Here is a 27662-nt window from a genome sequence, read left to right on the forward strand (position 1 = left end):
AAAAATGGGAGAAAGGACAGAATGAGAAAGAAATGCAGAAAGAGAGAGAAATTAACAAGAAAAGAAAGAAAAAAATAAGAACAGAGTGTGTGAAGGGTGAGAAGTTTGAAGAAGGAAAGAAAGCAGTGGAAGGAAAGAAAGAAATGCTTGAAGATTGGAGGAGGAAATTCTCGCTGCCAGTTTGGCGGCTGTAAAGTAAATGTTTCCTACTGTCTAGGAGGGGGCATGGTGGGTGCAGGGGGCACCTTCTGGTTTCAAGAAATGGAAGAAGTCGTAGTTGGGCAGGCAGGAATTCGAAAAGCACTGACAGGCTGCACTCAGGCGGCAGGACATGAGGCTTCCCCAAGAGCCATGCAGAAGTGAATGTAGCACCGAGATAGAAATGCAGGGATGAATGAGTGTGCAGACATTAATGAATGCATGAGTTCACAGGTTGAATGACTATGGCATGCAATTAATGTGAATGTGTGAGTGAAGGGGTGGATAAGTACATCAGTGAAAGACTACCAGAATAAATGAGTGCACTTGGTGAATGATTGCAGTAGTGAATGACTGAATGAACCAGTAGCAGTTAAAGTGTAAGTACAGAAGCGAACAAGTGAGGCAGTGAATTTTGAAGTGTGTATGGTGTAAGTGTAGAGAATGCATAGAGTAATTAATAGGTGTGGTGGAGTGAATGTGTGCCCATGCAGGAGTGATTGAGAGCAGAAGTGAACGAGCAAGCACAGGAATGAATATGTGGGTGTATGGGAGTGAATGAGCGCAGCATAAAGTGAGAGGATCAGTCAGCTAGTGCAACAGCGAGAGAATGTGTAAGTGCATGAAGCAGTGAATGAGTACACAAATGAAGTGGTGAGCAGGAGTGAGTGCAGCAGTGAATAGGTGCTAGAATGAATGGATTAGTGACTGTACATGAGTGAACATGCATAGCAGAGAGATGGTTTCACAGTGTGCGAGTGGATGATGGAAGCACTGAATGACTGCAGCAGCGACGAAAAGTGTGCGCCAGTGAGGGATACTGCGAAGGAGTGAATACACGGTAGATGAATACGTATATTTATGTAGCGCTGTTGTCACTTCCTTAGGAGTGCACGTGTGTGATATGAACTGGCACGGTGTGTGTGTGTACAAGAGCTCAGCACAAAAAGTTATTTATATTGTGATAAATCGAAGTGGACGGTCGCGCAAGCCCCCTCTGAGGCTCTCCCTCTGGAACGGTAGAGGTGAATGGGTCTGCTGGGGAAACATCGTGCAGGCAGGGTGTCGGCAGGCAGTACCAAACTTGGTAGGGGACAGCAGCCATGAAACTCCACGCAGCACCTGTTCTGAGCGCTGGGTGGGCGCGGAGCCATGCCAGACATCTGACCTTTCTTTTTGATAAGAGAAGACTTAAATACCCAATCTCAGCCAGGGCTATTAATATTCCTTGTACATTTACAAGATGCCGGTGTGTTTCCTACTGGCAGCGCGAAGCGGAAGGAAAGTGGCAGGCAGGCTGCGAGCGGAGGCTCTTCCGATACCCAGGGAGGGAGAAGGGGCTCCTGGAAGGAAGTGTGTGCGCGTGAGGGGCTGGCAGCGGCTATCCGAGGGAGGGACGGAGTGGGGAAGAGAACAGTGACCGGAGACAGACAGGAGATAGTAAAACTGCCTGATTGGGGCTGAATGTGGGGAAAAGGAACAAGCCAACAGATAACGGAGGGAGGGAGAATGGGAGCAAGCCATCAGAATCCACGAATGGAGGAAGAATGGAGAAAACTAACAGGAACAACAAACGGAAGAACAAGCGAAAGTGATCACGATCGTGATCAAACATCAAAGCGGCCGCGAAAGTGAAAGTAATGTCGGTGCGCGCGCCCGCTCACATGCACTGTAGCTCTAGGCTGGCCTGGTAGCACTTTTTGGAGCCCTCTCAATAATTCTCGCCAGACCAGCGCATGCGCTGGGTCAGGCGAGACCTAAAAAGGTTCAGCGTTCCTGCAAATGTAGGTAGACTTCGCAGCATAGGAAACCATAAAACATGCCACCTTAATTGATTGTTGGTTGGAGTATGATGCCTCAGCTTGGTGATTCAGGTACATACTTCGTAATCGGGTCACAAAAGGTTGGGTAATTAGCTTTCCCCAATGCCCGGAAAACAGAACTCCTGGTGACATTCTGAACAGTCTTGAAAAAGTTGAGGGGAGATGTTAAATTTTTCACATTAAGGAACTCTACATACAGCAATTCAAAAATGACAATTTTGGGGTTACCTTTCAACCCCCAACTTTTCATTACAAAACGCTGCAAGATAGTACATTTGCATCAGAAATAAAATGAGGCCTTTCTTATATGAAATAGCAATAGTGAGTACTGCAAAGGTAATTATTGGTCCTTTAATCTCGTGGGTGTTTACATTAGGTGCAGCGTGCATCCCAAAATGCCCTTTGCCGTTGAGTGCAGAGCGCCCCAAAATAAGCCCATGTGACTCCCATGATTATTTTCTTTACAATTCAGGACAGGGTTCCCTATTCAGACCAGCGTGGAAATTCCCACCCTAACACTCGTGCATACATTCATAAATGGGGCTGATCAGACCCAAGACAAAGACCCTGTCACAATTTTAGCCCACAGAGTAAATCTACTCAACACATTTTATTTCTAATAGCAGTGCTACCACGCAACCTCAGTTTTTAGCGCCATACAAGTATATTAGTATAGTTTAGTATCCAAACAATAGGAAAACAACATTTTAAGTAACATTTGTCAATATCACAACAAGCCTATGGAGATCTTCAAAATATTGTAAGGTGTCACTAATAAAATACCAAAAAAGTATGCCAACGAGACCACCTATAAATGAATACTAAGAACCATCTGCAAAATAGAATAGCACGATGGCAAAAAAAGCACGTGCGACTGTAGAACTTAAGAAAAATCGTAAAAATTAAACACCGTGAGTGTGTCCGCAGGCAAATTGTTCACATGTGGCTAAGAATCAGCACTCGAAATATGCCCAACGACATGAATGGTGTTTTAAAACGAGGCCTCAAAAGGTAAGGACAAAAACACAACAAGTTACATGTCTAAATTAGGTCAAAATAAAGGCGTACTCGGAACAAAGCGGTAGGTTAAAAGCAAGAGCCCTGGGACCTAGATTAACGTCTGCTTCCATTTGCAGCAGCCAAGGGAATACTGACAGCCAAAAGGAGCTTTGACCCAGCAAGTGGAGCCGCAGTAACAAGAATACACAGCACAGAGGGGTGGGCGGTCATGGTGGAATCACAGAACAGACACTTCTGTGCAAGGGGGCCTTACAATATGCGCTACTGCACGACCTCGGTGGAACTGGTCCTGCTTCATCAGCTGCATGTCAAGAGGTTCTTGCTTCTAGGCCCACAGTCAGTCAAATTTTATTCGGCTTAATTCACAATGCCATAAAAGCACACTATACATAAGTACAATAAAAACGAACAACTCATTCGGAATGAAACCATTAAAAAATATATACATCACATTTTGCAGATATTGAGATCTTAGATCCCCACAGAATTTCAGATTCGTAAAGCATGCCATGCCATATATACGATTAAACAGAGGCACATATTGTAGGGGATTGCAGTTGGAAAAAAGTTAAAGCCATTCTGCAAGTTCTTAAATTATGTTGCTTGATGAGAGCCGGTCTTAAATATAGTATCCTAGGTAATTTATAAAGAACAGAACAATGAAAAACGTAATATGCCTTGAGGCGAGCTGGCTAGAGACAATTATCAATGTTGCAGCAGGTGCATTGACACCAGCGACCATGGGTTCGCAGGTCCCTCTAAAACCCTAATATAGCTGTCCAACCACCATCCAAGTCGGTGGAGGTGGGGGGTATTTTCCGTGCTTGAATCAGGGACCAATGCTCTTGCTAAGCCACTGCTTGCATAAAAGCATGTGCCATACCTCAAGACGGAGAAAGAAACTGAAACAAGCATTGGCAAAGCCGATCAGGATGACAATTGTCTGCCAATCTTCTGACTTTCATCATTGCTTGTTTTGTCATGGTTTCTGCAAAAAAGCTGCAGGGCCCGCATAAATCCAGGAAAGAAAAATATTAAGACCAAAATTATGGTTTTGGGGTCTCACAAAACACAACTGGCATGATAGTCTCCGGCACTGATAGGAACTACTTTGTGTGAATGTGCTCCTTCTGAAAGGGCATAATGTCATCCCTCAGAGTGAAGTTAGCCAGCGGGTAAAGTGGGCTGACCCACGCTGTATGTTGTTGTGGGCCGATGAAAAATAAGCAACACAGAACAATGAATGAAGGCAGGCTGAAAGTCCTTACAAAGTATATTTTACATGTATGTTAATTAAAAATGAGAAGGTCTTGGCTAACACCAGACGTAAGAAATGCCCATGTTAACCCATAGGGGTATGCGGCTAATCTGCTGCCTTTGCTCTCCTCAAGAAACCATTCATGAGGTGACACCAAGCACACGTTTACTCAAGGGGTGGGGGGGGACAAATGGAAGAAATAAACCTGCTAGCCCAGTAAAGCATTCTCAGAGCTTTCCTTTCCTCAAATGATTATTGTACCCATGGTACATATTTCACCACCTCCCAGAGACCTTGCGGTTCCCTCTCCCATTATAGCTGCCATTGCCTCAGTAGTACCCCAGGTCAGCAGGATTGTGTGAAGGAGGCTTGCACCACGCTATTGCCCTTCTCCATACACTGTAATGCAGTTGCCGTTGTCAAGACTTACAAAGCACTAGGGAGATCCCAAACTCTGAAGATTTCCGGTCTGCACAAAACAGTTTCCAAATAACTCGCCAAACCCAGTCACAGTCTTACATAACATCTACCAAAGGAACACAATGGTACTTCCATCACACTCAGTGAACTCTAGAAAAAAAACAGATCGCTAACAAATACGTCATTCAACAGATGCATGTGCGACCATCCTTACTAGTCCCCCGTCAATGCCTGCGAATATAGGTGCAGTGTACCATTTCTGCGAGGGAGAGGTATTTTTAGCAATACACATACTTGCATTACCCACAGAACACATCGTGTGAAGCATCTGGGCCCTAAGAAAGTGTCTTCATGCACCATATCCATTTCTGGTCCGGGCCTTATAGGAGGGATGGTCCAAGCCTTGTGGTATTTCACTCACCACCCTCATACCTCAAGCCTTCAGCCAAATTTCCCAATCAATGTGTGAAAGAAGTCCATGCCCAAAATTTAAGATGCTACTGCAAGAGGAGCGGTTTAGTTTGTGGTGCGTCAGAAAGCTCCTAAAGGCTGAGAATGTAAATCGTTTTGCGAATATAATGTAGGAATATTTTAAAGAGGTACCCTCACACTAGAAATTTGCTTGAATGAGGGAGTCCAGTTTGTATGCCCAGATTGATAAATCTCACAAGTTCAATAAAAATAAGCTGCACTGTGCAGTTAACAAGTCTGCATTCCCAGATTGTACTGCAGTCTGGACCATGCTGATGCTTTCGCTGGAAAAGATGGCTGCCGAGAGAACCACCCTCTTCTGCTAACCGCTGTACCAAGAGGCCTGAGAAGCCTCACCACCGCTGCCCTGCAGAGGTTTTCCCTAAGATGTTGTGTATCACAGCTACCTTACAATAAGCACACACTGGATGCAAGTCAATAGAATTTGGCTTAAATAATTAACTTATGTTGGTCACCTCTTGCACACTATGGATTTTCATTTCTTATGCAAAGGGTTGCCCTGTTGTCATTGATAGAATGGAAGCATATAGGCCTAATTTCTGCATGACTAAATACAGACAAGCTTAAGTTGGCTACTGCTACAAGAATGAAAAAACATTTGCAGAGCGGTTTTATCCAAGACCTACAAGTATGCACTGAACTGACATTCTAAAGTGTGCGAGACCCCTGGAATAAGGTTTTACTTCTGGTGCCTTCTGAAGCCCATCAAAGAATGGTGCAAGGCGTTAGAAAGGTCCAACAATCCAGATTATCGCATGAATAGTTATCCATGTATGAAGTCCATTCATTGATGTTTCAAGGGTATTCGATCAGTAGGCAGCAAAACCTAAAATGCCTACTCACAAAGTAAATCAGGTATTTGGACAGGTGCAATCAAATTGCTACACTCAGTGTAGTTACTGCAGCAATTTTCACCAGCTATGTCAATCAAGTATTTTATATAGTATGTGGAGCACTCAAGTACTATAACACCCACAGAAAGCCATGGGATATTAGAAGTTCAACCACAGCGCACCGGTGAGTCCCTCCTCTGTTTTAAAGACCACCTGCATCCCTTTGGCCAAAATAGTCACTTGCATTTTAGGTCACAACTCGGACATCTTAGGACATCTCTTAATCACAAGTGCATTATGCTAGCAAGTTAGGTATCCGATCCTGCCCACTAGGTCTGGATTGTAGATCTGGTCTCTCTACCTCTCCCGCCCCCCCTCTGCATCAACCACAGACCTCATCGATCTGTGCAATCAGTTTCTGTAGCACCTCAACCTTATTCATCATGGAGAGCTAGGATGCCCTTATTAAATTGGCAGGCAGAATACACACACACACACTAGTGCCTTGCAGACAGCTTCAGCATTACTCCAGAGTTAAGACAGCCTAGTAAACAATGAGCCTGCAAACCAAACTGCCTCCAAACACATTACTCCGGAGAAAACACTCCAGAAGATTGCAAACCTTCACAAATCCTTCACAATGCTCTCAACGCAGTCAGTTCTGTAGGCCTAAGTCAGATCATAAGCTTGGTGTGACACTGCAAACATTTGAACCCCCAGGGGTTGCGTGAACAGCATACACAAACATCTCACCCAAGAGGAGAGAAGTTACTTCAGTGGACGGTGAGTCCCCGGATCTGCAGAAGGCCTGTAGCGCCATTCCTTACCTGGGCTCCCTGTTCTTCCTCACGAGGCTTACGAAAGTGTCGATCTCTGCAGCAGTGATGTGCTTCTCAAGAAGCTTGCGGTTATTGTGCAGCAGCGCTGTGATCGTGTCCTCAGCCAGCACATCGTAGCCAATCTGTTTCTGCATGAAACCAAACTGCTTGGCAATGTATTCCTGCAGGGCAAGGGGAACACAAGGTCAGGGGCATTAAACAGACAGTGGCGAACATGAGTGGAGGGCAGTTATTGGATGCAGCAAGCATGGTCTTTACCAAGAATGGACACCTGCAGGATACGCTGCTGGTCCCCTTCCACCAGAACTCTTAATAAGTAGGCCGCAGAGATCTAATGCACAGCACGAATAGTAGGGTCAGAAACAAGATTTAAAGATTTGTGCTCCCTTGTACCATGCTTTAAATGGGCCGGTACTCATGGGTACGGAGCATCAGCACGTATACATTTTCAACCCTTGAGTACCAGATTTTCTCCTCAGCCTAGAAGAGTACCACTACTTACAGGTACAAGGCTTTCAGAATGGAGAGTGCCTATGTGCCACTGACAGCCAAGTGTCAGGCCACCCCTGTGCGGATTCGTGGCGGTGCTTCTACACTGCGAGAAGCACTAACACAAGAGCAGAAGCCATTTCACAGCTAATGGTAAAGCATGGAGCAAGAACCTAGTTTGTTTTAAAGTTGTGTATGAGAGGGACGGTCTGCATGCATGATAAAGTATGTACATATGATTATTTAGACCGACCACAGGCAGTGATGGCTCCTTTTGCAGGAGTGTGGGTGTGTGAGGCAGCGATGAGACTGCTTGCTCAAGTGTGTGTACGATGTGGGGTGTTATTTCTTGGGTGTGATGTTACAGAAACAATGCAAACACCAGGAGACAACGGATGGAGCGCTGAAACTTTTTAGACTCGCCCCCCCCCCCCCCACACGAGTCACAGATCTGGGTTGAATCCATCATTGTTCTTTCGCTCACTTTGCCACCTCAGTTCAGATCCAGCTATCTGCAAATCAGCCTGGACCCTGTGCCTCATGAGAACAGTCCAGCCCGAACTGCCAAGCCAGGTCTTCCCTGGACTGGTAACAAGCATCCTGGGAACAGTTTCGGGGTAACACCCCTCAGTCAGGCTAGCTTGAATCCAGTGGCAAAGTGAGCAAGGGACCCACATCTGGGCATACCCCGCCAACTTTGGGCAAACAAAGAAAACACAAGGAGATGATGGTCGGAGCACTGTACCTTTTCAGACACTCACCCCCAGTCACAGATCTGGGTTAAATCGATCATCATTCTTTAGCTCACTTAGCCACCCCAGTTCAGACCCAGCTATATGCAAATCGGTCTGACCCTGTGCTTCATGGGCACAGTCCAGCCCGAACTGCCAAGCCAGGTCTTCCCTGGACCATAAACAACCTTCCCTGGACCGTAAACAAGCATCCTTGGACCGGTTTTGGGGTAATCTCCTTGTGTTTGCTTTGTTCGCCCTATGTTGGGAGGCTACGCCCAGACGATGGTCCCTTGCTCACTTTGCCACTGGATTCAAGCTAGCCTGGCTGATGAGGGGTGTTACCCCGAAACCAGTCCCAGGAGGATTGTTTGTGGTCCAGGGAAGACCTAGCCTTGCAGTTCGGGCTGGACTGTTCCCATGTGGGACAGGGTCAAGACTGATTTGCATATGGCTGGGGCTGAACTTGGGTGGCGAGGTGAGCAAAAGAATGATGGATTCAACCCACATCTGTGACTGGGGGTGAGTTTCTGAAAAGTTTCAGCGCTCCGTCCGAGTGATTGCAGTTTTAATTCACCGTGGTGCCAAGACACTACATAGTGCTGCTTGCTACAACTAACCTTTTGTTCAAACGAAGAGCAATTTTGATCAATAAACTGCAAGTCAAATTAACAGTTTTTCACTCTAATCACTTAGAGAGCTGTTCCACACAACCTGTGCAGATCATTTCCATAGTTAGTATAATACATCTTATTCACACCATTTTGATTTGACGGATACTTCCAAGTACGTTAATAAACAAATGATGGTAACCAATATACAAATCCATGGCACTCAATTCATCAGCCTCAGAAGGATGAAACGCTGGCTTCTTCCATTCCATCGCCTACAGAGCGTATAGACCTAGCAAAAGCAGACACTCTGCTTGTGGTAAGGTGTGTCAAAGTCTAATGGAGAAAGGCAGAGTTCAGAGGCCCCCAGGTGTGGATACGTTCCCACCTAAGTGGTATTCACAGCACCGACGGGATTACATCATGGCCAATTTTTTATTTTTATTTCATCAATTTTTGTTACATTTTTAAGACAAGTACACATTAGTAATTCTGCAACAGGGCTTGCATCTTTTCATCCAATCGTATTTTGCTTATATGCCTTTACGGCACTGTGCATTCCCTACCTGTTTTACTGTCAAAAAAGGAAAGGAAAACAGAAAAGAGGGTGAGAAGAAGGGGCTGAAAGGAGATACAGACAGGCACCCAAAAATGACATTGCTTACACAGTACGTCTGACAGAGGCTGGGACCCTTAGGGTCCCCTTACTATCTTGCTAGAATGGGACTTCACATGGGGTGACGGAAGTGCCTCTCTTGGCCTTCCTCGTTTTCATGGGGTCTCAAAAGAGTCTTGGAACATCTTCAAGGACCCCCACATCCTTCTGGAGGCCAGTTTCCAGGGGGAGTTCTGTAGTGACAGGTTGTCTGTTCCCCTAAGATGCGTGATCCAGTTGAACCATCCTTTGTACGATGTCTTCAAAGTGTCTTTCCTGTTTGTGAGGACCATTTTCACCGCTGCTGGCAGTAGTAAGTCCAGGAGGTCCCCGTCATCCGCTGACTTCAGTTCAGTGCTGATAAAACCCGTGGTGATAGTGGAGAACTTGTTTTAGAGTGCAAACAAACATTTCACTTAAAAACCTAAAAATGTCTTCCCAGAACGTTTTAAGAGCTGAGCAGTACAGGATAAGGTGTGCTAGATCCCCTTTTTCTTTGTTGCAGTTCCAGCATACTGCTTCCTCTGAGGCCTAGTGAGTGTAATCGTGCCGGGATCCACAAAGCCTTGTGAAGCAACCAGAACTTAGTTTGTGAGAGCACTGGGGAGATCTTATTACGTGAGGCTGATGCCCATATTGTGGCCCACTCATGGTCATTGAAATTGGTTTTGTTTTGGTTGTTCCAGTAGGCGACTGTCTTGTCGTTAAGCTTGGTGGATTTGGGGCGGGGGAGTTTGTAGAGGTGTGAGACCTGGTGACCTAACTTATTTATTTTGGATACAAGCTGGAAGATTGATGGTTGTGAGACTGAAAATTTGGTTCTATGCGTTCGTTGCATAGTGATTGACCATAATGCAAACTCGACACTAAATCGGTGTGTGATCACAGGTAGAATGGAAGATGCCATAAGAGTACAGGATCCCTGCGTTGGGTCAGTTTCATAGGGAAAAAGCTATTGTTTGCTGGAGGACGAGAGGGAGTCATGGGTGTGCATGTTTGAAGGCATATGTGCGTGTGTGAAAGTATGTGCGAGGGCGAGACTCCGGTCAGCGAGTGTGTGCATGTTTTCAGAACCAGACGCATGTCATCTGGACAAAAATAGTCTGTTCGGCCTTTGACATTAAGATGTCTCCTTCACACCCTCATCTAATAGTGCTCAGTTATCGACATACAGTCGGTATCTGAGCCGGAGTCTTAGGTCACCCATAACCATCGCCACAGCTTCCCTAGGGCGGATATTAAGAAGAGGGCTATCCCTGGAACAATGGTGGTATTTCTGCAATATTATGGTGACCCAAGGCACATGGGTGTCCACACCCAACATACTTCTACGCCAAGCAGTAGCGTGGTAATTAAAGACCTACTGTGCGCAATCGTAGCATAATGTCCAGTGTTAGTAGAATGCCAACTCTTGGGAAAAGTGGAAATCCCTAACATTTTGGGCACCAATGATGTGATGCTGCCCAGGTGTGATAAAATGCTGGTCCTGGGATAATTCCTACACTATGCCGGCAATTGTCATTAGTGATATAATGGTACATAGGGAGGGCATCCATCGTTTGGGATGGCGATAAATGGGCAAGAAAGAATCCACTCCTGAGTGGCAGTACTACTTGCAAGTACTTGTTGAAAATGACAAATCAATGCTTCAAGACCAAAACATGTATCTACTAAGGATGAAGTTATTTCAGGACAAAAATTGAAATAAGATTAAGATTTTGTTTTGGAGAATGAGGTTTATTTTTCCAAAATTGAAGGCATGCATGAGATAGCGAATTGCATGCATTTGATCGGACAAGCTGATATTGGACAACAAAAGGATTGCATTCCAAAGTAGAACTGCAGCTGTTGGACTAGGCCCGTTCCACAGGGTCATCCCCAAACCTTTTCCCTTCTCCCTCCTGTTTTCTGAAACTGTTTTTCTTGACTTTTAGACCTCAGCACACTTTACCACTGCTAAACAGTGGTGAACTGCTTGTGCTTTCTCCTTTAAGGATGGTTAAATTAGCTTACACCCAATGGGCACATTTAAATGACTTAAGTACCTAGTAAAGTGAAGCTAAATGTACCCAGGGCCTGTCAGTTAAAGGCTAGTAGTGGGCCAGATTCCATACCTCTGAATAGATACCCAAGTAAAACCATCCCTGGTGGTGGGTCTGCGGATCAATTTCAAACAAGGAAGTCCTGCAGGACAAAACTGGCAAAGTGCCCATCCCTGTGGACAGGACTATCCAGACAGTAATGTTTGGTGAACGTGTGTAGGAAAACCCATGTTGCTGCCTGGCAGATGACCGGAACCCCGCATGTCAACGCAGTGGCCGCAGATTTAGCTCTGGTGGAATGAGCTCGCAAGCCTTTATGGGGCTGATTTTTGGCCAGTGCATAGCAGATTTTGCTGCAGAGCACGACCCAGAGAGATGGTTCGCTCTGCACTGCTCAATATTTCTTCGTACCAACATACCCCACGAAGAGTTGGTTGTCCGCCTGGAACTCGTGTGCAGATCAAGGAACGACAATGCTCTTGTTGGGTGCAGACAGATTTCCTCCTCCACTATTAGATGTGGCGAAGCATCGAAGGTATGCAGGTTGAAGGACTGCCCTACATGAAATGGGGCGACTACTTTCGTCAGAAAGGAGTCCCTAGTGCAAAGTACAACTTGGTCAGAATAAACGGAGGGGTAAAGCGACATAGATAAAGCCTGCAACTCACTTATTCTACGGGCAGATGTAACTGCCACCAGAAAGGCTGTTTTTAGTGTTAGAAGCCTGGCGGAACAGTTGTAGAGAGAGGCTCTAAAGGAGCGCATATGAAAAAAGTGAGAACCAGATTAATGTCCCACTGAGGCCTAATGAATGGTGAAGGGGAAAGACGTGGAGACCTTTCAGAAACCTATGTACAATAGGGGATTTAAACCCACAAGAAAGCAGACAAAGCAAAGCGATATCCCTTATGGGTGCGCACAGCAGAGGTCTTCTTGGGAAACCAAACTCAGTTCCCAGTCCGGAGCCACAAGGATGACTGGGGCCCAGTCGTTCCTGATCTTGAGAACTCTGGGCAGGATTCATAAGGGTGGAAAGGCAGACATGAAGCCTGGGCTCCACTCAAGATGAAAAGCATCCGAGCGAGACCCACCTTAGAAACTACAGCATGCAAAAACTGCTGACAACGTGCTCACAATGGAGTCAGACAGAACAAACCAAGGCTCTCCCCACCGTTGAAAGAGACCTTGCACCACCTTTAAGTGGAGCCAGTACTTGTGATTCGTTAGGCATCGACGGCTGAGTTGGTCTGTCCTGGCCTTCAGCGAGCCGGCCAGGTGCTGAACCACCATGGATATACCATGCTGTTTTAGCCATGTCCAGAGGCTTAGGGTCTTCTTGACAAAGGGTCCACGACCCCACATTACCCAGTTGGTAGCAGTACCACATGGTGGTGGTATTGTCCGTTAACACCTGCACGAGAGTAGAAAAGCTTTAAATGCCAGTGTGATCGCAAGGAGCTCTAGCCAGTTGATGTGATCTCCACCTCTCCCAGATGGCAGCCCCATCCCAGGAGTGACATCTGGCACTGCTGCGATACCTGGTTGGGGAAAGAGAGGGGTCTGCCTCTGACCCAACCACCATTCCAGAACTTTCGCAGTTCCCTGCGATATCTGGGACACATTGGAAAGGTTTCCCTGATACTGTGCCCATTGAAACTTCAGGTCTCTCACTGCAAACCCTGCATAAGCAATTGGGCACGAGTTACCAGCAGGATGCAGGAGGCCATGAGTCCACCTGCCTCACCAAAATCCAGGACAAAGGCTGAAACATCAGTATCAAAGCATGAATATTTGGACTCACTGCTCAGGAGGATAAGCTCGAAACTGCACTGGGTCCAGAACAGCTCCAATGAAAGGGAGCATCTGAGAGGGAGTCTGGTGTGACTGACCCGCTGATCATAAACCCCAGTGAGTGCAGCAGATTTCCAGTAGTCTGGAGGAGGAGGGAGATGGCAACCTGGGACGAATCCACCTTCAACAGTCAGTTGTCGAGATAGGGGGGGGAAGGCTGGCACCCCTGATCTCCGTAGAAGAGCTGCAACGACCGCCATCACCTTGGTAAACACCCGAGGGGCGCTATTAAGGCTAAAGGTAAGCACAGTTAACTGAAAAAGATCATGGCCAACCGTAAACTACAAATAGCACAGTCAGGCAGGATGGGAACGTGGAAATGGATGTCCTGCAAGTCTAATGTTACCATCCACGGTAGACAAGAACTGAGCTTGCGTGAGCATCCTGAATGTCTCTATTCCAGGATAAGACAATGGGCTTTGTCCTTTTTGGGGACCAGAATGCAGCAGGAATAGCAAACAGTAGACTTCTGGCACCGGAATATTCTATGGCTTCCTTGGCCAAGAGAACCATGAATTCCTTGCAAGGCAAGGACAAATGATCCTCCATCAGCTGAGATGGTGGCATGGAAGGGAGGGGCTGTCTCAGAGGGGAGGGGCTGTCTCGGAGGGGAGGCAGTAGCCCCTTCAGACATTCTGCAAGACCCTCCTGTCCAATGTCAGACTGGCAGTGGAGCAGGTGATGGTAAAGGAGCAGATTAGGAGGGCTTGGAGGCTGCAGCTGCTGGAAAAGGGGTAGACAGACCAGACCGCTGGCTACCTGACCTACAAGGTCTGTGGGACCTACACACTCGTCCATGCAGAGGCTGTGGAGCATGCGTGGCTGGGAGGAAAAAGGCACAATGGTAAGCCCCTTCTGTAGCCACAAATGGAGCGAAAGGCAGGTTTGGGGTGATGTGGGACTGCAGAGGTCAAAAGACTTGGCCATAGCCAGCGAGTCCTTAAAGCGCTCCAGCACCAAACCTGCCTCCTCTCCAAAGAGGTGCCATCGAAGGACATGTCCATAAGGGAAGCTTGGACAGCCACCTTTCCCGCCCCCCCCCCCCGAAAATTCAGCTGTCATGAAACCAGGTGTGGCACCTCAGGGCCACTGTCTATGTAAGTGCTCAGCCCAGTGAGTCGGCGGTGTCAAATCCACAGCAAATTGTGAACTTTGCTGCGTCTCTCCTGTCTGAGAGGATGGCCCGCGCTTCCTCCCGGACCTTTGGTAGCACTTGCGCAACCATGTTCCACAGAGTGAGGGAGTATTTGCCAAAGAGTACAGACTTTTGGATTCCTCGTCCAGGGTAGCAGTAGGGAATGCAAACTGGAAGATGAAGCTTGGACCACCAAGTTCTCTGGGGCAGGGTGTTGGATGAGGGAGAGTGTGTCCCCTGGCGCCGGACAATGGCAGCAGGCGATCGTCCTATTCCCAAGGGCCATGTTAGGTTTGGACAAGATCTCCAACAGGTTGTCAGTTGGGACATAAAAGAAGGGTTCGGATGAGGAGACTCAGTTGCAGCTACTCCGTAAAGATGTTGGTCTTGACTGCTGAGGGCAACTAAAAGGTCAAGGACTTCAACTGCCCCACTATTGCATATGAGACTTCCTCCTCCATAGCCACAGTAGGGGGAGAAAGCATACCAGAATCTGCATAAGTATGCAGTCCACTGGCTTCAACCAGTTCCTCACATCAGTCCATATTAGGGTTCTCTTCTTATAGATTGTATTCTTAATGGTCTAGCAACCCCTCGCATTCCTCCCAGTCTAAACCCATAGGAATAGGGCATAGGCTCCGATCTAGGAAGCAAAGTTCCTGCCGGCACATGGAGATGCCCATCCAACTCCATGTCGGGGAATACAATGGGGATAAAGCCACCACGAGCAAGACCTGTGGTGAGGAAGTTCCAGATGGTAAGACTGGTGCCGGTCCGGATCCAGGAATAGATCCCTGGGGGCCCACTGGAGCTACAAGCACGGAACAAGATAAGCGCCCCCCCCGCCCGCACCACCGGCGTGTGGGACTCAATGGCAAGTCAATGGAGTTAGGCCACCCAAAGAGGAGGTGCATGGACTCAAAACTATGTGTTAGGTGGCGGTCATTCCAGCTCCCAGAAAGTTGGAGAGGGCTAGTCAGCCCAGGTGCAGGCTCCGGGAAACAAAGCCTCGAATGCCTGATGCTCCCTCATCATGTCGGCCAACAGAAGAGAAGTCGAAGACTGCTTCGCCTCCTTTCTCGTATTTTGCCTCTTACCTGAATGTTCAGATGACTTGGAGTGGGATGATTTTTGCTTTGGGCTCTGAACGATCCCGGGACCTTCCCATCAACGTGAACTTGTTTTTCACAGAGTCGCATGCTGGGCAGCCATGAGTTTCAAGGACCGCTCCCTCAGTGTTAGGGTTCATGACCTAGCAATTGGAACACACCTGCCTTGGTTGCGTAAAAGTCGCGCTCAAGTGACCACAGACAGATGAAGTGTGGGTCTGTCATGGACATCAGCCGGTGAAAGGCTCCACAGGGCTTAAAACATATTCCTGGATGACATATCCTACAACTCAGAAGGAAAACCTCAAAAACTGTTGACAAAACATTAAAAATCCAGTCAAAATAGGACGGAGGGGTACATCTTCTCCGGGATCAATGCTGGCTAGGGCGAAAGTTAAGAACTGACATTAGGGCACATATACATGTGCTGCGGACACCACTTCCAGATAGAACAATGCCAGTGATGTACGCAGAGCCGATCAACGCCATCGGCGGAGGGGTAATGCTTACGAAACCTTACGGATACAGCCCAAGGCCTCGGAAAATAAAAAGTAAGGAATCTGCAGCTATAAATCTCCATCAGATTGTGCAGTTTAAACTGCCATTTCGACCTGGCAAAACAAGCCTTTTGCAACACAGTCACTTGAGGGATTTATTAGGTCATCACAAACCTAATGATTAGAGAAGACTTATCCATAGGAGTGTGGGCCCTGAATAGATTTTTGAGAGGTCATCTCACCCTCAACTTAGAGGCATGCTTCATCATTTGAGGACCTCTCACCTCGGTAGGAACAATGCCACCCCGGCGGTCTCGACCTGAGGAAGCTGGCCTTCCCCTGGGAGTTCTTATAAAGCTATGGTCAGGACAAAACACTTGGTCCTGTTTTTTTTGTAATTAAGACCAAGGGGGAGTTTTAAAATATACCTAGAAGTAAACTCAAAGGGAAGCCTTTATTTAGTGAGTACCTCTGGTATGTGTAAAAACATAGGGGAAGTGAGGATCATCTGGTGATAGATAATTATTCACCTGACCTAATTATATAATTACCAACATATTTTGACCTCTTACTCTGCCTAACAAGGTCTGGGGTCTTCATCAGGGTAATTAAGCTATGGAATACATTCAAACCATGCTATAGGGATATAAAAAAAGTCATCACGGCAGCGTGCAGTAGTCGAATAGGTAATTTGCCACACTGGTCCTTCTGATGAATGTGTGACTACGAAGGAAGTGTCTCATACACTTGCCATGACACCCATAGTTCAATAGGATTAGGATGTGCCTGAAACAGCAAAGGGACCGGTAGGGTTACAATTTATTAATTTACTAATAAGAATGCATCTCACCAAACTAACCCTTTCTTGCAACATTAGGACTAGATAATGAAAGACTGGGGGGAAAACCATAACGTCCTAACAATTTTATGCAGTTTGCCTTTAGCACTTTGATGACAATTTGTAACAGTCACTGTTCAATATATGGAATGTATCTTATGTACTGCGGTAACACAGGGAGCAGTAATCCACTCAGCAATCCACACAAAATACAGATTTGTGATGTGTACGGTACGTACTCTTTGAAGCAGGCATATTAGCCCTCTGCACTACTTTATACCACTAGACAAAACTCCCATCTCTCTAACCGGAACATCAAAAGAGTTATCTTGACATTTTTATTGCTGCCTGGAACTTGAATGCACAAAGAACTCTTCAGTTTTGATATCGTAAGTTATTGCTAAGCACAGCACCCCCCCCCGCCCCCCCCCTGAGGTCAGCGCCCAGTGCGGCCGGACCAGCCACACAGCCCTAAAGCAGGCCCAGAATATAGTTTACGTCACTTCCTGAATTTTTCTAGAGCTTTGGCAATTGATGGCCCACATGATACATTTGATTCAGCACTCCTAAATTTAAATGCTTAATATTGATGCATTTACTCTTACCTTACTGATAAAAATCTAACTAAATCCTGTTTGGTTCTCCATGACATGACAGGTCTCAAATTATTGATTGTACATTCCAATTGAGTATTCATTCTAATAGAGCAATCTCTGAAGAGCAGATACTAATAATATTCTGCATAGCTCTAGCTGAAATATTGATTTGCAGGATCTTAGTTCAACTAAATTTCTTCAGGAGATGGTCTAGCTGTGATAATTCTGTATTTGTATAGCTTACTTTTGAGAGATATATTTTAATCTAATTATGAGTTTGTAGGTTAGTTATTCAATTCCTGGTTCTCATTGGATAACTGGATTGGATACCCTATATCCAACACTTCTCAGCACGAATCAAGATCCATAGGAGGACTAAGTAAATGAACATGAGTTATAGTGAGATGGGATCAAGTGATACAAAGTAAATGGGCCCAGTGGTGCTACAACGGCGATAAAAGCAAAAAGAACAGATGGACGGAATGCTGAACAAATCAAACATTCTGCCTCAGTCACAGATCTGGGTTTAATCCATTTTTTTTTGCACACCACACCACCCCAGTTTGGAATACGCCATATACAAATCAGTCTTGACCCTATTCCCCAAGGGAACTGTCCAGCCGGAACTGTCAGGCAAGGTTTTCTCTGTACCGGAAACTGTATGCCCAGGGTCCTGTGCTCACTGTACCATTGAATTCAAACTAGCCTGGCTGATGAGGGGTGATACCCCGAAACAGGTCCCAGGATGCTTCTTCCCAGTCCAGGGTGGCCTTTGAATTCCTCTGGGAGCAGTTGTCGCAGGCATGGGAGTTGTGCTCAAAACCCAGGCACCACAGGCAGAAGTGAGACCAAGGGCCTAGTGTCACTCTAGGGCAATTTACTTGAAATCTCGTATTGAAAAGTTCATTTAGAACATTTTGATATTTAAAAATGGTTATAGCATCTTACATTTGAATACCATTTGGTTGAGAGAACAGATTTTTCTTGGAAGCTCCAGCATTGATCTGACTCTAGCAGACCCAGTTTGGAGAGCTTTTCTAGTGTCCAGTGGGTTTTATGTAGTGTCCAAGATTTACATTGCTACAGCATGGGTGATACTTTATTTTTCAGGGCAAGGGTCCAGATTTTCTTCCAAATGAGTTCCGCTAATGTTGTAAAAAATAATTTTGTCAACAGTAGTCCTCGCAGAAATGAATAAATAACTGCAAATAGAAAAAAATACAGACCAACTTCCACAATACAGATATGAAGTAGTTTAATGGAATGAAAAAGGCCCAGACCCAATCAGGGTTTAGATCTACGTTCAGCACCGAATCCACTCTTCTCCTAGCCTCCAAATCCCTTAGATTATCTGCTGATGAGGGCAAGACCATTGCCCTGATTTTTGCCTGATTTTGCTGGATTTGAGTCCTGCATTCGATACTGTATCCCATGGCCGCCTATTTGATTGATTTTGGGGCCTCGGAGTGAGGGGCTGCACACTTGACTGAATTAGACCTCCATGACCAGGTCTTTCAGCAGTCCTTCACATCTGGGACTCACCCCTTGCAGCAAGGAGAGCCTCAGGGATCAGCTTTGAGCCCGACCCTATGTAATGTCTACATGCGCTCCCTGGTGGATGTAGTGGAGTGTCACGGGGTGAAGATGGTATCCTATGCTGATTATACTCCGCTGATTATCACCCTGACACAGGATGAAGGTGATGCTGCCTCCAAGCTTAAATTGTGCCTGGTGGACCTGGCAAAATGGAGAGACTCCAGTTGCCTCAGACTAAACGCTGGAAAGACTGAGGTCCTTGTGGTTGGCAAGCAACCGTTTATTTGGTCCTCTATATGGTGGCCTTCTGAAACCGGGGTAGGTTCCTGCTCCTAAACCGAAGATAAAAAATCTTGGGGTGTGGTTTGACTCTGCACTGCCTTCGACTGCCAGATCTCTACTTTGGCTGGCTCCTGTTTCAGCATCTTGAAGATCCTCTGTAAAATCTTAGAGCTTCTGTCAGATTTGACTAAGAAAACAGTTAATCATGCGCTTGTAGTGTTTTGCCTGGACTGCTGGAATGATCTTTATCTTGGAGCTCCTAAAGGCAAAATAATACTGTTGCAGAGGGGGTAGAACACTGCAGCCTGAATGTTTAATATTCCTAAACATTCTTCTTTGGGCCCCTGCCCTTGCTAAGCTTCACTGGCTTCCTAGTCGGGTCAGAGTAGCTTTTAAAGCCTTATGTTTTTGTCACAGAAACGTAAACTTGAAAGGTCCTCGTTTTATGCTTCCCCTGATCAAACTTGACCTGCCGTATCGCTGCCTTAAATCCTTTACCACACCCAAGCATACGATAACCTAAACACAGAGCTTGTTTGGGTGTCAGCTCTTTCAGTCTCCTTGCGACAAAGTCGTGGAACCTCCTTCCTTTGGACCTTCGAATGCAACCTTCAGAAACTTTAGTAGAAATTTAAAAACCTAGTTGTGAGAAGCTGGCCTGGTAGATGATGTCCACTAATACAAGTGGGTACCTTGAATCAGTTCAGACAACACTTATCGTGATTTAAGAGGTCTTAGGACAACCTTAGAAGCTCTAAGTGGTAGCTGTGGAGAGCAGTCTAGAAGGAGTGTAAAGGAGCTTGTTTTACCAGAATGCAATCTTATAGTATAGATTAAGTGAAAAAGAACCACACCAAGTATTTTAAAAAATATTTGTTTATTATGGAATACTCTATAGTACGTTCAAGTATCTCCCACAGGGAAATAAATGCACACAATACGTTAGCAAAGAAACATAGTAAGTTGCACCAAACAGTGGCACCAGGGGGGACCAGACCATACACTAAGTAAGTGGTATAAAATCCACGACCTTAGTGAGGACGATTGAGAGGACGTAGGATGGCTGGGGACCCACAGAACAACCCAAGGTAAGTCGATAGGGACCCCAAGGAGAGCGTGTACATTGTAAGAACACGACCAAGTGCTCCGTACAAGTCTATGTACAAGTCGCGGTTGGATTTTTAAAGGTTAAGGAGCCTTCCCAGTGGACCCTGGAAGAACCCCTTGGAAGACAGAAGGTTGGAGAGCCACCCCACCCTTGGATACCCTAGTACCCACATTAGCTATATCAGGGAAGCCAGGTGCATACGTGTGAAGTCGTGCTGGAAACCACAGTCAAGCCCAATGGAGGACTTCAGGGAAGTGCCACTGCTGGAAGAGGAGAAAGTGTCCGTTGGAATCCAAAAGTGGATTCTTGAAGAAGACTACCTGAAAGCAGAGGGGACAGAGTATGTCACTCAGAAGTGACAAGGAGACTTGGAAGACTAATGCCCTCTGTCAGGTGCTTCAGGATGGATGACAAGGACCTTGACTCTGCAGCTGTGAGGACCAAGCGACGCTGAAGAGGACCAGGATCCGTGCACAAGCTGTCCCATGAAGGATATCAAGTGGACCCACAGGCCGGAGGCACTGGAGTCGCGAGAGGACCTCAAGCAGCTCACCAAAAGATGCAGGCCACGATGCACACTATGAGGTACTTCTGGTCACTGGAGGTGCTCGAGGTTGGGCTGCTTGGAGTAAAGAAGCCAACAAGCCTTTGCAACTGCAAGTTGGACGGGGTGCACAGGGGTTCGGTTAGTACAACTCCAACGAGGACTACTGGCCTCAAACTTGGTGAGAGGGTAGAGCAGGCCTCGGGTGCTGTGGAAAACCACCACCTGTATTGCAGAGCCCACAGAGTCTGGAGGAGCTCAGGATCTGCAGACCAGCCGACTTATTTGTGGTGCCTGCAAATGCAGGGAAGTGACTCCTTCACTCCAAGGGAGATTCCTTCAGGTGTCTTTGATGCTTCACAGGCCTTGAATGTTCCTTTATGATGCACAGACTATGCAGCAGACTGGAAGGGAGTCGAAGTCAGGCCCAAACGAAGTCCAGAGTGCCCAGACGGTAGACGTGCAGGGGTGTCTGATCTGAATCTTATCCCATTACGAATCTAGGGACCTACACCTAGGTAAGCCCTTTAGTACCATAAGGAAAGGGTTGGAAAGATTCAGGGGACCCTCCCCTGGGAGGGTCTGGACAGGGGCGAGGTTTGTCCCATGTCTTTTGTTCATTTTCACAACAGAGCAAGAGCCATCGGCTCCCAGGACTGGTTTGAACTAGACTATGCACAGGGACACCAAATGTGCCCCTCATGCAGACTTTCTGGTGTTGGCAAGCGCACCCACCCAGCCCCAATACACTAAATCCTGTCTGGGAGGTGGTGACACCTCCATGTGACATGATGTCTATTGTTCTACCTTCCTCTCCTCGAGCTTGGTTCAGCAGGAGGGCAGAAATGTGTCTCTAGCCAGCAGCAACCATTTTGTGACGGGAACACAGCCTTGCTTGGAATCATACCTCCCACACCATTTATGGTGTGGGGGGTATGATTCCAACATGTCTGCTACCAATCATGATAGGATTCGTTGCAGCAGTTTTCAAAATGGTCATCGCGTAATTATGCAGTGCCCCTCTATAGTATATGGCTGCTTCACTGAATCCAGGAGAATGGACTCCGTAGGCTGCAGGAGTGTCCTGCACATGCAGGGGCACCCTCTTACTTAGAACCAAGCACCCTGCCCCTTAGATATAGTAAACCTATATCTTTAGTGGGTGATGCATGCACCAGCTTACACAGGCTGCAATGGCAGGCCCGTAGTTCCATTTTGCATGGTCTCTAATGGGATTAAGCCCATGGGAGACCTTTGGGGTACCTATGCCCTGGGTACCATAGACTAGGGACTGATAAGGGTACCCCATTATCCAATCTGCGATTGTTCCTAGGTACTAACACACCAGTTTAAGGAAAAAGCAGATAGACTGGGGTCCTGATTAGCAGGATCCCAGTGAGACTAGTCAAAAACAGCCATCACATCAAGCAAAAAGTGGGGGTAACCATAGAAGCAGATTCTAGTTTCCTACACTGGTTCTTCAGGCAATAAAAGGTAATCCAACTGTTAGGGCTGGCTCTCTGAAAAGTTTGTACTAATTGCTATTAGGAGAAAACCTAGCGTGGGGACATTCCGTATTGTAGTAACTAAGTGCTTTACAATCTTCTAACATAACTTGGACAAGAAATATGGTAGCAGATGGAAGCTAGAGGGATGGCTTTTAAATGATTCTGCAGCACACTGTTCCAATTCAAAAGTTCAGGATTCCTCCCTAGCCTCCTAAGTTTACAACTGTACACTCGAACAGTAGGTATACATCAACTAGATGTGACTATACATCAAAAACAAAGGCTGCCTCATCAGCGTGTTCATTGCCTGCTCGCAAGAGAGAATTCTGCTGAATCATCTTGCAGTGAAGGTGTCAAACCACACAAATCAAATTCTCAAAGCCAGACCACACAATGCAGCATAAAATCCTCATGTAAGGGTTTGGTTATAGATAGGCTACCCTATAGCTCACATACTGGTTGGAAGTATCGGGCCCATCCATTCTGAGGCCAAAAGTGGACAAACGGACCTTGCACCTCAAGATGGGACAGAAAAGCTCAATTCATGGGATAAAAGTAAAGCGTTACCTAGACTAGTCAAATGAGTCAGTAAGCTCAATAAAGGTTCATCTTTTGACTTAAGTTTCCTAGATTTTTTTAAGATGGCCCTCCCTTAATGGATTAAGCCAATCGAAAAAAGTTTTTAAAGCCTTCATCAAAAAAATAAAAAAGGTGTCCATTAAATGACGTGAAAATGGAGTACAATCAAAAATAAGCAGTCATTTTAAGCTACATATTGCAGGCGACTAACCTGGTTCTTGCGGTAATCTTGTTGAGAATGTCTCAGCACCCGGTAGCATAAGCGGCATATGTGCCTGAAGGGGGCATGCCTCTGGTCTCCAAGCTCTTCCAGTCTGAGCATGGGTCCATCGCCACAGTCTGTGAATGGAGCCTGTAACAGCTTGAAGATCTGAGGGCATGAAAAAATGTTGAAACACAAGGCAAACTGGCAGAACATTTGTACAATCAAAACAGCAATCCATTCAGTCCACCAGGATGGAAATTAAACCTGAATATTTGCGACAAACACTTAAGATCATGTCCAGGGAGCACCAACACAAGACCTCTCGCAGAGTTAGAATGTTATTTACTGTAGACCTAGGTTTCAAACAGAGAACATTTTATTGACTCAAATGGTTCAAATACCCTGAATCCAACAAAAGGTTGTGGGTGAAGAGGTATCCAAGTCCATTACATTACTTGCCTCGACATTTAAACATGTTACTTAATGAAAAGGGGAGGCTGGGTTTATTGCATATGGAAAATGAGGGCAATGGAGGACTAACCTCTTACACTGGACTTACCCTGCAAGGGATTTTTATGCACCTGCAAACCCCTTGCGTAATATCAGTCACTGATCTTTATATTCGGGCCATATGGAAGTTGGACCAAACATTGAAGCCATTTTTTTAAATACTCTGAAGGTGTCGACAGAAACTTGCGGAATGTCAGACTCTTGGAACGGTACTCTAATTTGAATTTGTAGAGCATCATGTGCTTTTCGTTTCCTGCACCACAAGTTACCCTTCACTGACCTATTTACAATCCTCCTGGAGATCACTTTTAAACACTTAATTTTTAGCCAGCATACTTGGAACACCTACAATCTACAAAGCAGTAATGTCTATCTCTATATTCTGGCTATGGTGACAAAAAAAAAAAACAGACCCTACTAGCATAAGGATTGTAAATAGAAAGGTTTCAGCATTGCTAGACAAAAAAAATCCCACAATTTGCCACAAGCCTAAAGACATAAGCATCAATAAGGAAATATTAGATGGCCAAAGTGATGATTTAACAAAACTATAATTTATGGATTACTCTCGTAGAAGCAAACAGATCATATTCACATTTTTGATACAAATCTTCAAAGACGTCCCCAGATATGCAAAGCTAGAAATAAATCCTTGAAAAACGCATACATAAGGATTTGGAATACGTAACCACCAGTAACGGGACGATATGAGGTTATCAGCATCAAATATATAAATCTTACACATGGAACAAGATTTAAAGAAAAGAACAAGTTACTTACCTTCAGTAATTATTTTTCTGGTGGATACTCTAACTGCAGATTCCTCACACAGCACGACATTTTCCATAAAAAAAAAAAAGGCCCAATCCACAGATGGACACTGGTTGAATCAATTTGCTCCTAGGCTCTGCATCGGAGGGAGTCTACAAAAGAAACAGACTCGAGTGTGCATGAATGGCGCTTATATGTGGCTGGACTCATCAGTTTTGGAGCAGACCAGTATCAGTGCAGAGCTTCATAACACCATCTACCAGTGCTGGTACTACTTTTAAGTTACCAGATCCATTCAGACACATCCTAGAATAGATACCAAAGCAGTACGTTTGCAGGTGGAGGATATGTGGAGTGGTCTCAGACCAAAATGTCATGCAGGACCAAAAAGGGGAAATGCCTTATCTGATCTTCAAGGCAGTAGAACTTTGTGAACGTGTGCAAAAATGCCTGTGTCATAGTCTGACAGATGTCAAGACGAGGCACTCGTAAAAGCCTGTGCCTGGTAGGATTGGACCTTCAGGAGGCTGTTTCCTGGCAACTGGGAAGCAGATCTTAAATGCAAAAGATTATCCACCTCAGAGTCCTCTTCTGCATGGCCTCTTTTCTTTACCTTTGAGAAACCAACAAAAATATGTTTCGCCAAATAGTGTTGCCTGGTGCAATCATTGTAAATGCTTAAAGCTCTTTAGAAGTACAGCTTCTGGATATTCTCCACTATGGAGAGGTGGAGGGGGGCAAGGAACACTGGTAGTGTGATAGATTGCCTAACGTAAAAGTCACAACTTTAAGAAAGCAGCTCGAGCCAGGTTGCTTCAAACCTTTTGTAAACCTCATCACTGCAGGGGATTTAAATAAGGAACTGTGGTCCGGTTAATGCTGAAAGGCCAAATGAGCCAACAAATAACCTTTTATATTGCCCGCTCCAAGCCCTTAATGGGTCAAAGAATAAAACAAAAGTATATTCTCCAGCTTGGCTTGTAAAGGGTCAATCCTGCGGATATCGCACCAGGCCACAAATCTGTTCCAGCTCTCGGCATAAATGGACTTCATGGAATGGTACCTGGTGGCAAGGATCACATCCACCACTTCAGGCAGCAGAACAAACGCAATCAACTGCAGGTGTTCATTATCCATACAAGGTGTAGACCACACACGTTAAAGTCAAGGGCACTGCTCTGCGACATGACACTCTCCCAAAGTGGTAGCTTGATAGGACAGATGCTCATTCCCAAATGTTCCTGTGTACAACACCCTCCTGACCTCATCCACAGCCATGAGGATGACATTGGATCAGTAGTTCCTTCAGAACTTAGGCAAGAAGAGGCAGAGATGGGAAGGTGTACAGAGTCTCATGTTCCGTTCCAGCTGGAACGCATTTCCTAGTGAGTGTCTTTGTGGCTGGGAAGGTGTACAGAGACCCATGTTCCATTCCAGCTGGAACACATCTCCTAGTGAGTGTCTTTGTAGAATCACCAATATGTAAAGCATTTGACACTGCGCACTCTACAGTGGCAGAAAGGCCAAGTTAAGTTTCTACCCACTACCAGAAGATAAAACATACCAAGCATCACCTCAGACTTTAGATGCCATTCGCAATCTGTTGAATGCAAGTTGTTTAGCTCACACGCTCTGCCATTCAAGCATCCCGCCAGGTGGTTCTGCGATCAGAGAAACGCTCCGACGCGAACCACCTCCAAAGACGCAAAAGCCCTCCTGGCACAGGAGCCATGATCCGGCACCACCCTTGTTGCAATACCCCACAGCAGCAACATTGTCTGAGAACCAGCACCAGCCTCCCACTGAACAATAAGAAAGCCTTCAAGACATAGCGAATGGCTAGCAACTCAAAAAGATATATATGGCGCTGTGCTTCCGTCCAAGACCAGAGTTCTTAATCTCCATCTCCCCCGCATTATCTCGCAACCCAGTAGTGATGCATTGGTCACCACTATTAACTCTGGGTGGGCAAGAGAGGGGGCATGCCGCTGGATCACTTGCGTTTGAGCAGCCACCACTTAAGATCATGAGCCTCGTCCGAAATCTAAATGGCATCCAACAAATTTCTTATGTGATGGGCCCACTGGAACTACAAATACCATAGAGGAGCTGCATGGAGGAAATAGTTGATCAAGAACCCACAACAAAGTCAAAAGGTTTGCTCTCATCTGTCCTTGGGTAACTGCTCTCTGTGGCAAGCCTCTGCAACAGCCATTTGTCGAGGTAGGGGAAAGCCTAGTATCCCCAAACTTCAAAGGTGTGTCGCAAACACCACCATCAATTCAGAGAATATCCAAGGGGAACTGGTGACGCCAAAAGTGAGCACTGTAAACAGGAAATTCTCCTGACTGACCTTGAACCACAATTAAGACCTGCTGGATGAGTATATGAAAATACATGTCCCGCAGGCCCAAGGACACCACCTTGTCTTAGGTCCAGAGAGGCCAAGATCTGGGCTAATGCTTGCATTTTGAATTAGTCCTTTAGCAGAAAGTTATTCAGAGGTCAAAAGTTCAATATAGGCCAGAAGCCATGGTCCTTTTTCCTGTAGAAGGAAAAAAGTGCAACAACATTCTGCTCTTTCAGAGTCTGGAACCCTCTCAATAGCACCTTTGGAGAGCAACTCTCACACCTCCTGTAATAGAGTGGAGAGGTGCTCCTCTGAAAGTCAGATTGGACATGGGGTTGTGGCAAAGCAAACAAAGGGGAGGCTGAAAGATTTTTATAACCATCCAGTCATATGTATTTGATCTAAATCATTGGAGGAAATTCTAGATCCTGCTCGCACTGAAAGTCAGGATTGCCAAGTGTGGGTATGTGGCACCTGGCCACTTGCCTTCACACTGGCAGGGGGTAACAGAGTTTTGACCACGTGCCCATAAGAGTACAAGAGGGCCTTGTTGAAGGGGAGCAAAGAATAAGACATGCATGTCCAGGCTGTAGAATTTCCGTAAGTACGTTATTCTTGGTCTCGAGAGAAGGCAGCTGCAAATCTAGGTACTCAGCTGCTAGCTGAACTACCTGTCAATGGACCAAGTGTTGAGTCCAACCCAGTACCGGCCCAATGGCATCTTGTAAATCAATGTACAAAGTGTCATCATAATTGGGTGGGTTAGAGGTTCGTGGGGGAGGAAGACGATCCTATGCCACACAATTTCTCTCTGGAAGAGGACCTTGTTCAG

The 27662-nt window shown here is 46.0% G+C and overlaps 1 protein-coding gene across 5 annotated transcripts in view; it reads right to left on the reverse strand.

Moving 5' to 3' along the window:
• Positions 1-27662, reverse strand: part of ITPR1 (inositol 1,4,5-trisphosphate receptor type 1) — a 1957366-nt gene that overhangs the window by 1122193 nt on the left and 807511 nt on the right. For all 5 annotated transcript variants that reach the window (XM_085624511.1, XM_085624509.1, XM_085624508.1 and 2 more), the window contains 2 exons: positions 23206-23364; positions 6872-7044 (listed from right to left, as the gene is read on the reverse strand). In XM_085624511.1, coding sequence (XP_085480637.1) covers positions 6872-7044; positions 23206-23364 — 332 coding nt within the window. The remainder of the gene's footprint in view (positions 1-6871; positions 7045-23205; positions 23365-27662) is intronic.

Source organism: Triturus cristatus, chromosome 9 (assembly GCF_964204655.1).
Source record: "Triturus cristatus chromosome 9, aTriCri1.1, whole genome shotgun sequence".
Taxonomy (NCBI): domain Eukaryota; kingdom Metazoa; phylum Chordata; class Amphibia; order Caudata; family Salamandridae; genus Triturus; species Triturus cristatus.